General features: G+C 45.4%; 1 protein-coding gene across 2 annotated transcripts; it reads right to left on the reverse strand.

Annotated features, from left to right (window-relative positions):
- Positions 1–726: 726 nt before the first annotated feature.
- znf513a (zinc finger protein 513a) lies at positions 727–10,077 on the reverse strand. Of its 2 annotated transcripts, XM_084483986.1 has the most exons (5): positions 9,879–10,077; positions 9,267–9,400; positions 6,429–6,563; positions 3,825–4,700; positions 727–3,634 (listed from the first exon to the last, which is right to left on the reverse strand). In XM_084483986.1, exons 2-5 carry the CDS (start codon positions 9,304–9,306, stop codon positions 2,595–2,597), a joined length of 2,091 nt encoding a protein of 696 aa, XP_084340112.1. In that variant the 5' UTR covers positions 9,307–9,400; positions 9,879–10,077; the 3' UTR covers positions 727–2,594. The 2 variants fall into 2 exon arrangements, with proteins under 2 accessions (XP_084340112.1, XP_084340113.1); XM_084483987.1 differs by lacking the exons at positions 9,267–9,400; positions 9,879–10,077 and having other exon boundaries at positions 3,825–4,662; positions 6,429–6,541.
- Between the last annotated feature and the right edge of the window lie 836 nt (positions 10,078–10,913).

A 10,913-nucleotide genomic window follows, 5' to 3' on the forward strand; every position in this document is an offset into this window, starting at 1 on the left:
TATAGCTTCAGTTTGCTGGAGCAAAAAAAACAACAACGATAGGCCTTCATACATGAATGAATGAGTGTTTGCTTATTGACTTAACTAATTTATACAATTCTTGCATGGGGATTGATATTGGTTGGATATGGAGTAACAATATACATTCAACCTGGAAAGGCTGGTAAGCTCAATTTCACCATGTCATGTGAGCCAATGGCTCCTAATCAATAACATATATTATCCCTACACTGGACAATAAAACTCACAACTGGTTTTTGGATATTAGAACTATTCTATTTTATAGGAATATTTTAATGGGAAATGAATTCTTTCAGTGACTCCATAGCAATACCAGATATTAATACACTAGACAATAAGACATCCTTTATTGGATTATTGTTATTCTATTTTCTATAGGCGAGCTCCGATCTTCTGGTATCTATATAGACTACCTGTAGTCCATAATGTTGATAACTGCAATTGTGTTGCTGTCCCATAGGTGGAGGCGTAGTAACCCTCTTTATTTTCTGATAGTTAATTAAATGCGCTATACTCTTCTACTACATGATCCGCATCCGCTTCTCACTTTTCTACATTATCCTGTTGTACCACATCAATAGCTTTACTTGATGGTGTTGTGTATACGTTCAAAGCGAACTCTATTCATAGTGGCAAATAGGCCTACAGAACGACCAATTTTTTTTTTTTTTTTTTTTTAAGTGAGTTGGTTAAGCAGTAAATGAACACAGGTATAGGTGTTTATTTAGAAATCATCACTTAAGGCAATTATGAAACACTGCATATGAACTAATCGGTGCACCGGAGGGATCTCTCAGCAGTTGTCTACATAGGTCTCAATGCTCCTCGTCATGGCAACCTGAAAAAGTATTTTACTTGCATATAATATTAGTTCACAGAAAGATGAAAAAAAAAATGACCCACATATTATTTCCCCTCCCAACAAAAATGACTAAATGCCACGGACAAGTTACACATTCAAGATACAAAATTGTTCTATGTAATAATTACAAAGAAAGCACTTCTAATCGGTGTAACACAGCCACATTAGAAAAATAACTAAACTATAACCGTATAGTCCACTTTGACATAAACATGCTTATTAAAGTGTCTAGTTTCATATATAGATTTTTTTCAAGTAAAACCATACAAAAAAGACAACTAGATTCACAGTAAGACACAGCAATCGAAAGCGGGATAAAAAAAAAACGTTTAACTTCCCAAATTATGTTAAAAGACTTGAGACAATTTAAGACGGAACGAAGGAGAAAGGTTTGGCAGTAAGGTTGAAGGAACAAACCAAAGATCAAAATCATTATACCGTTTGAAACCCCATCATGGCTCGGCATGCATTGGGTTAACATGGGCATCGTGTTGTGTTCAACGGCCCCTAGGGGTGTGATGTGGATCAGCCAAGCCACTTGTGATGTCACTGGGGATCGCACGTGCCTAATCGTTTTTCTTTCTTTTTTTACTTAACACCTGGTGGTAAATTAAACAGGGGCGTTAATAACGATTCTACTCCGTAAGTTTGTCTGAACCGCCTGTATCAAGCGGAACAAATTCAGGAGTGTCATTGGTAGAAATCGTGTGGTGATACCGTCAATGCGTATCGTCATACAGTTGAATACTTAGTTCAAGCTTTTTAATGACATAATTTAGATATGTTTGTATGCAATATCATTTATGTCAACTCTAACCCCTCAAAAAAATGCAAATAAAAATCTGTTCATTCCTGAGGGGTTTTCAATACATGTGAAACATTTAATTAGATTAGCATTCACTTAACTTTGTTCTATATTTCCCAGTCATAACGAATACAATTCCATATTTTTTTTTCCAAGGTATCATTTATACACTGACCGGTCTCATGTCATTTGCATACTGAAGCACTCCAAAGCTACACAACATGATTAAAAGGACAAAGTTAGGACCACCATATGCAAAAGCTATTCGAAAATGTTTTTTCACAGATTTGAAATCCCAATAGCAACCATTTGAATGAATGGATGAAAATGTGTCGGGAGCAAAACTAACACTCCCTTCCAGACCTCCAACTCTCAAGAAGGGTCCTGACCTGTGAACAAAATACTCCCTTCAGAAAGTACACAACCTACTCATCAAATCCCAGAAAATAAATCCTAGGTGCCGACTCATCATGGGAAGGAAACCTGTTGTCATTAACGAAAGGAAATATGCGTTTGGCAGTTTTCTGGAGTCTTGTTGAATGTGTGGATGAGTGCCGGTAACCGGCGTGGTTCTATTTCAGCTCCAACTATAACAAAGTGACGACAGATAAGACAAGACGTTCAATCCTCTCCTTTCACATCTCTCAGTCCGAAGGCATCATCTTCCAACTAACGATCGTCCAACTGTTTGCCTTACCTCCATGACTTTGTAGCGTTTTACAAACAAGAGTAGCAGCCACAGTCGGCCACAAACAAAAACAATCAAACAATATAAAGGCTTTGTGAAGGAAAAATATAAATACAATTTGCTGGTAGCTTAGTTTTACTGAATTGAATTATTCATACAATCTCAAGTTCATGGCACACAAAAACAACAACACAACTTGGGCGGCCTCTTCCTCGTCCTCATCTGTACTGCATATCAACGCCCACTTCCTTCCTCTGGGCCTGTAGACTGCCGCCGCCACCGCCAGCTCCAACACCACCTCCGCCGCCGGCTCCAACACCACCTCCCCCGCCCCCACGCCCCACCCCCATCCCCATCCCCTCCTCCATGTCGTCGTCGTCCTCCTCCACCACCTGGTTGCTGCTGCCGGGCGGCTGCACCTTGACCCAGCCGTCGGTGGCCAGGCCGTGCTTCTTCTGGTGCCGCTTGTAGTTGTCCCAGTGGCCCGTGGTGTAGCCGCACTCGCGGCACTTGTACGGCTTCTCGCCCGTGTGCCGCAGCATGTGCCGCTTGAGGTTCATGCTCTGGTTGCAGCTGTAGCTGCACACAGCGCACTGGAAGGGCTTGGCCCCCGAGTGCACGCGCTGGTGCCTCTTCAGGTTGGCCAGGTTGCCGCAGGCGTAGTCGCACAGGTGGCACTTGTACGGCTTCTCTCCCGTGTGCACGCGGTGGTGCCGCTTCAGGTTGTCGAAGTGCGCCGAGGCGTACTCGCACTGCGGGCAGCGGTAGGGCTTCTCGCCACTGTGCGTCTTCATGTGGCGTGCCAGGTGGTTGGGGTAGTGCGTGAGGAAGGGGCAGGCGGCGCACGTGTACACCTTGTCGCTGCGCTCGCCGGGGCTGCCCGGCGACGACGACGAGGCGTCCTTGGTGAGCATGTCCAGCGTGCACTTGGCGCAGATCTGCGCCGTGGTGCCGTCCTCGTCCTCCAGCACCACGCCGCACAGCCGGCAGGTGTAGGGGAAGAGGGGGAGGCGCCCGCCCCCGCCAGCACCGCCGCCGCCGCTTCCCAGTGGCAGCCCCACCTTGACGGTGTGCGAGCTCATCCTCCGACCGGGGGCCTCCAGGTGCACAGGGGAGGGGCGCAGGTTTGGGGCCGGGGGGTTGGGGGTGGGCAGGAGGGGCGGGGGCAGCGGGGGGGTCCCCTTTAAGCTGTTGAAGGCGGAAAGGTAATCGCTGTTCTGGGGACCTGGGTTCAGGTTGGATGTCGGCCTGGAGAGCTCTGGGACAAGTAAATAACATACAGTCAGATAATGGATGTCAACAGTAAAAGATCTAGTGGTTAGCAGAAGAATGCCACAATGGGTTACGACGGTCTGAATATAATGAATACACATCATTCCAGACGAACAATAGACACCCTAACTGCTGGAGCATCCTTCTCTTCTTACAGTAGTAAACGCTTGGCTTACCTCTGCTCGACGCGCCAGGCTCCTCCTGGCCGGCCCTGGGGCCCCGGTCGGCCCCGGGCCTCTTCAGCCCGTTCTGGCCCCCGGGCAGCGTGGGCTGCAGGGGCTCCGGCGCCATGGCTCCGCCCGGGAAGGAGGTGAAGTGCATGCGCTGGTGCCTCTTGAGGTTGCCCAGGGAGCTGCAGGCGAACGAGCAGCGGTCGCACTTGTAGGGCTTCTCGCCCGTGTGGATGCGCAGGTGCCGCTGCAGGTTGACCAGCTGGGCCGAGGCGTAGGTGCACAGTGGGCAGTTGTAGGGCTTCTCGCCGTTGTGCGTCTTCATGTGCCTCTTGACGTGGTTGGCGTAGCGCGAGGAGAAGCCGCACAGGTGGCACGAGTGCAGCCGGGCCAGGCCGTCTTCGCCCAGGAAGGCCTTGTCGCCCGCCTCGCTCCCGGTGGCGCCGTCGTCCTCGTCCTCGTCGTCTTCCTCCTCCTCCAGGTGCTCGCGAGAGTCCTCCGAGCTCATGCCGTCCATCCCGCCGCCGCCGCCGCCGAAGGGCGAGCTGTAGTCGCCGCCGCCCTTGAGCTCCCGGGAGGCCTTGCAGCAGCGCAGGCAGTAGGGCCCCACCAGATCGATGCCCGGGCCGAGGGGCTCGTCACGGAGCTGACCGCAGCCCCGGCAGGAGAGGTAAGGGGGGAAGGCGGGCACGGGCTGGGGGAGGGCTCCACCTCCTCCCCCTCCCCCTTGTCGTCTTCCTCCTCCTCCTCCTCCTCCGCCGCCCTCCTCCCTGCTCCGGTTGTCGTCGGCGCTGAGGGAGCGTTCTGCTTCGCTGTCCATGCTGAGGTGGCTGTAAGTGGGGCTCTGGGCATACACAGAGAAACCGATCTCAGCCGCTACTTCTGTATGGTTCAGAAACATGCAGAGAACAGTCAGTGGGCGAGTCATAGAGCAAGGGACACGATGACAACCGTCCCGGTTATTCATCCTTGAAATGTGGATTAAGACCACAGCAAGAAGAAATAGAAAATACTACAAATCACACTAGGTTTGTATATTTAGAAAAGCATAGGACAAATTGCATCTGAGGCATGCAATGAGCAACACAATTATATCATTGTCACATTGGCTGGGTTCTCATTGAAACAATACAATTATGGATTTGACATTATCAACCTGTCAGAAAAGTTGAACAACACTAAAACCACAAAATGAAAACAGATGTCTTTCCCGTTGACAAAAGCTACAACAATTCCCAGTGGGGTTTGCGATACAGTTCACTAAAAGGGAGCGTTGACAGCCGATCACAAAGCTCTATCAATATATCACTCTCTCTCACACACACACACACACACACACACACACACACACACACACACACACACACACACACACACACACACACACACACACACACACACACACACACACACACACACACACAGAGCGCCTGGCCATGCAAAAGGCATTTCCTTCAGCTTTGAGAAAATTCTTTCACACCAACCATACAACCAGTTCTTTCCTGTCCTCACCTGAAGTTCAACAGGAGCCCAACAACAACAAAACAAAGGGGGAAAAATAGGAGAGAAAAATTCCTTTCCTAGTCCTAGGAAGGCATATCCAGAAAGAAAAAAAACAAAGCATCTCTCCCCCCTCGCTCTCCCTCTCCCTCTCTCTCTCTCTCTCTCTCTCTCTCTCTGAACGAAACAGCTCTCTCTCTCAGCAGACAGTCAGTCAGACAGCACAGCCACGGCAGCCCTGCTCTTCTCTTCTCGTGCAGGGGCTACTGGTATGTGAGGCAGGAGAGGAGCGGGGGCTGCCCTTATATGCGGCAGCAACAGCCCCCTCTGGAAGCCCCATGTGGATGATTACCGAGCCCTAATGATAATGATGATGACCGTAATGGCAGGGCCCCGATGATGATGATAATGATGATGATGATGAGGGTAGCTGATGATGATGATGATGATGATGAGGGGGAAACGATAATGGCCGTGTGGAAGCGAGAGCCAAGACAGCCGATGATGATGATGATGATGATGATGATGATGATGATGAAATACATGCCAGCCGTGTAATGGTGTCCTTGATGGTAATGGCCATCTCTCTCCCCCTTTTTTTTATGACCTTATATAATAACAGTGGCTCGACTGCTTTCTCCACTTTTCCACAATTTTTTTCCCTCTCCCCCTGCTCCCCCCCACCCCGCCCCCTCCCCTCCACGGCTCGTTCCTTCTTACAAAAGGGCCACATGGGGAGAGTCTGCTGCCGTGGCAACTTCATTTCTCTTTGTGTGTGTCACACGAGACACAGCTGTGGCGTGTCTCGTGTGCTGAGAAATGACCGAACCCTGAAGAGCACCGCTGGCCTCGCTCGGGGGACTGGTTGACCACTTTGCCTAAATAATCAATCAATAGGTTTTGTTATGGATATTATTATTATTATTATTATTATTATTATTATTATTATAATAATAATAGAGGAAGGTGGGGGCATGGGGGGGGATTTCGTTCCCTGGTCAACATTTCCACTGTTGATGGTGAAATGCAGACACAGAAAAAAAGAAAATCCACATTAACAAAAAATAAACAAAGCCAAAATATTAGGAAGGATAAACTAAAGAAACAAACCTGAGAACTTGTCAAGGCCTAGCAGTTTGCTGTCGTGATCTGCGTCATCGAATTCAAGGTGTTGTCCTAGGAGGAAGTCTGCTTCTAATGTAAGGTTTCCTGGGACAGGGAGGGCTACACCATCTTCAGAGTCCACTACAGTCAGGAGAGAGAGAAGGAGACAGGAGCCGGTCAACCACGCGCGCACTAGACATCTAGTCGTTACCCGCCACCCTCGCCATGGAAACGGCATGTGAATCCTAAATGCACGCCACAAAGAATACATGATGGATAAGTGGAGAAGTGAGGCCAATTGCTCACATCATGATAGTCATCATCGGCACCACCACCGTCATCATCATCATCATCATCATCCAAAATGATGGATGATGGCTTGGATGTAGAATAATGGTTTTCAATGGGAACATATCGAATATTATTTTACCCTGTAGGATAGCAACCGGGGTGAATGCACAATGCACGCCATCCCGTTGAGCTTCAAAAATGGCAGAAGACTTGGCAACCCAAAACAGAAAAGTGTTGCAACTGGTGAAAATATTGCTCCAATGATGGCGAGCATCATTTGCCAGTTCAGCAGCCAACCAAAATGTGTTCCTTGGCGGCGTCTAATCAGCGTGTGTTCTGCAGCCAAATAAAACTAATGGCTACCGGAGGCTCATCCGTTATACACAGCACCACAATAAAGGGCTGGAGTTGGAGTTGAGGGAAATAATAGGACACAGATACGGATGACTTTATGGATCCTGGAGGAAATTATTTAAGAATGATGGGTACGATCATTCATTGAACGTTCATGACTTGCAGCTCAAAAATACCCAATATGCACCGATCTATTATTGCACATAAACTATACAAAATTCCCCCATAATATAGATTGTGTCTGCTTTGTGTATTTATACGTATATCCATTCTACAATAAGCCAATATTAATCGTAAACCCCCTATTTGATCAAAAATGTGAACATTGTCCTCTTTTGGGGGCTATCGCTAACTGATGACAGCAGCAACAGTGTGCTGTGTCATAAATAAATATATTTTTTATTTTGTACATTGTTATTATAAATCTAACATTCGATTTTATTCATTAATTTCAAGCATTACATTTAATAAAGGTGCAACTTGCAGGCTGCCAGCCCAGGTTGATTCATGTTTGGAAGGTTCACATAGAAAATCGATTGTTAAATGATTAGCATTTTATTTAGATTTAGGATTACATCTGGTAAGCCAGCTGTTTTTTGCAATGCAACGTGTACGTGCAGATCACAAAACGACCTTCAACGTGACATAACTCTTGGAAGACTAATGTTAGAGCTGGTAGAAGGAATGACATCCTAGGTGAAAAAGAGGGAAGTAAAAAGCACAAAGTCATAACCTTCGAGTGCGTTTGAATACTTTCAAAGGACTCACTTTATTTTTGTGAATTGCAGTAGTACAAGTACATATAAATATATATTTGTATATATACACCAAATCTGTTTAGTTTGCACTGTCCTGTCGATATGGCTGCTGCAACACCTGCATCTCTAGGGATTAATCATTTTTTATCTGATATTACTTTGGTGATGTATTGTGGGATGAGCCATCAATGTCCCTATAGTACATACAGATTGTGTATGATAAAGATTGTTCTTATCTATCTCTCTCACATCATTAACTTCCAACAACCTTGGACACATCTGTTCCTTTAAAATAGGAAATACGCCTTCGCGATGACGACACAAGCGTTTGTGCACTAAAATGCACACTACATTTTCCATAGTACAATGCCGCCATCTAGTGGGCAGTTTAAAGAAATACAGGGAGAAACATAGGAGCAGGACAGCTGTTCCTGCAAAAAAGGAAACACGCCTTTTGTGCAACACGCCTTGTATGCATCTAGCGTTTGCATACTAAAATGCACAATTTACAATTTCTCTAGTTCAATGCTGCCATCTTGTGGATAGTTTGGAGCAAAGCATGCAGCAGCACAGCAATGTAGAAGCTTCAATGAAGTAACTGCTGGGCAAATAGTATGCATATCTGCTACTTTGGAAGACTACACAGGTAATGATCGGAGGTCATAATGAGTGAAAGTCACTATGGGACATTTTTGGACATATCTGGTGAGACTATATTGATAATCGTTGAATTGTTCCATTTAGAATATCTTTAACACATTGCAGAGAAAATTGACATGAAGTTGTTGTGACAACACCATATGGTTACAGTTGTTGGAGTTGCAATGCATTAGATTGAGCCTGCAAGGCAGGAGTCTTTCAGAATAAAAGCAACTCAATAACAGTTATGTCTTCTCCAACTTGCTCTACTGTGTGGTGTTAGTAGCAGGGGTTCTGGGAGTGTCAATATTATGATTATTCTGTAAACAAAGAGGTATGGGCTGGCCAGGATTTTTTATTTGTAGAATATATCAGTTATAGGTGTGATTCTACTGATAATATTATTGAAATCGTTATCGATCAGCAATGACTAGATATTTTCAGGTAGTTTTAAGCTACGAGCTAATCGAAATGTTTCACATTGTGCCGTTAGCCATCCCACTAAACTTGGGGCTTAAGTGGATGATGTATGCTAGATGGCGCAACGTACGAGCGCACCCAGCTGACTATACCAACTGGTAGGCCGAAAGGGATCAAACGTTCCAATGTAAAAAATAGGGGACCTTTCCATACATTTCCATACACTATGCAGGCTACCTTTTGAGGGATCAATATATAATATGCTTAATTAAACATATGATTGATACCATTTATTTTAGGGAGCAACAGAATTCTCCAGATTGACAAAGGAAAGAGTGACACAGATATATGGATTTTTTTACGTTGAGCTTGAATCACTTACATTTGACAGGCTGTGGATTCTGTTGTTTTTTTCTGGGCATCTTCCGGTAAACCCCTCTTTGTTTTGAAACCTCTTCTGGAAATCTCCCAGGATCATCAGGTCATTCTTATATACGTCAAACCTCTTTAGTGACTCTACGAGGAAATACAAGAAGATTAAAATCAATGTAAATCTGCTTGATTTAAGCAGACGTTTTAAATAGCAGATCGAAAACAAAGTTTACATGCAGCGTGCCATATCGATCGTGCATCATTGTAATTAAATGCAATCGTTGTTGAATCTACAACGAGGAATTACATCCAACAAAAACATCAGAAGGTCGGTCGTAGATTTCAACAGTAGATGTTTCAGCCAGCAGTGACAAGCGACCCATCTCCACTGATAAACCTGATACCTCAGCTTGAAATCATCAAAACGAATAGCAGACTTTTAAGACGTCGCCTCCGTGGGATCACGCAGGGCACCGTTCACACCAAAGACACCGTTGCCATTCAAGTATGGCTGCTAATTACACCAACTGGCTAACGTTAGCTCCAGCTAAACACAGCACCCGACTGCTGTTCAAATCAAACAGCCGCTATTTACTTCACTTAGCCCCTCAAGCTAACTCACCAAAATATATGTGCATGCTCGTCTCGATGGCGATGTTTACGCGTGTCGTTGATCTCGTCATTCATGCAGAGTTTGAGAGTTTGAATCACGAGCACTGCGTCTGAAGAGCCGCCATTTCTTTATATGCCGCGGCGACAAAGAAAAGCAATTAATGGTGTTTTTCATAACTTAATTGATTTTGTGATATTCCTTGTGTACATTCTCTTCCGCTCACTCGGCGGTTTCCGCTTCCGAAAACAATTTCCGCTGGTCTGGTCCAATGCATCATGGGAGTTGTAGTTCAAAAAAAAAATCAGGGGCAATAAAATGAACACAAACAGATGAACTCATTCGCAGAAGACGTCAAAGCTGGAACAACGGTTGTTGGGCATGTCATAATGTTTTAAATATAAATATTAAATTAGGCCTATAGATATTTAACATCCGACAACCAAAAACCAATATGTTGGTAATAGTTGACTGAATGTACTGTATAGTGTAGATATTGTAATTACTTTGCCTTCTGATTATTTTGTTATATCTTAACAATACGTATACAATTACAATTAGAGTAATTCATTATTAATTAATTATTTCGTCATCCTCTCCTCTCCACCCATCTCACCTCTCCTCTCCTCTCCACCTCATCTCTCCTCTCCTCTCCTCTCCTCTCCACCTCATCTCTCCTGTCCTCTCCCTAGGAAAATAGCGCAGCAATTAACTGCTAGGTTCAAAGCAGCCTTTCGACATATGATACATATCATAAAGGTCTTTCAGTTGTTACTGAGGGCCTGCCTTGCAACTAACATTGACAGTGTATGCTGTTGGAGAGAGACATAAATAAATACACCCAAGTATACTTTATTTTTGAGCAAATGGCTTTTTAGCACACTGGTGCGTTCCTATTTATGTTTTGTGGGGGATCCTTGATTTCTGCGTCATCCTATTGGTTGGAGTCTCTGCAGTGAGCCTCCTCTCTAGTCACGCACTTCTTCAGTGGAGGCGAGGACGTCACGCAGGCCCGGCTCTCTCTGGCCGCGGCGGTGCCACCCTACC

The sequence above is a fragment of the Micromesistius poutassou genome (genome assembly GCF_964030765.1).
Source record: "Micromesistius poutassou genome assembly, chromosome: 19".
NCBI classification, from domain to species: Eukaryota; Metazoa; Chordata; class Actinopteri; order Gadiformes; family Gadidae; genus Micromesistius; species Micromesistius poutassou.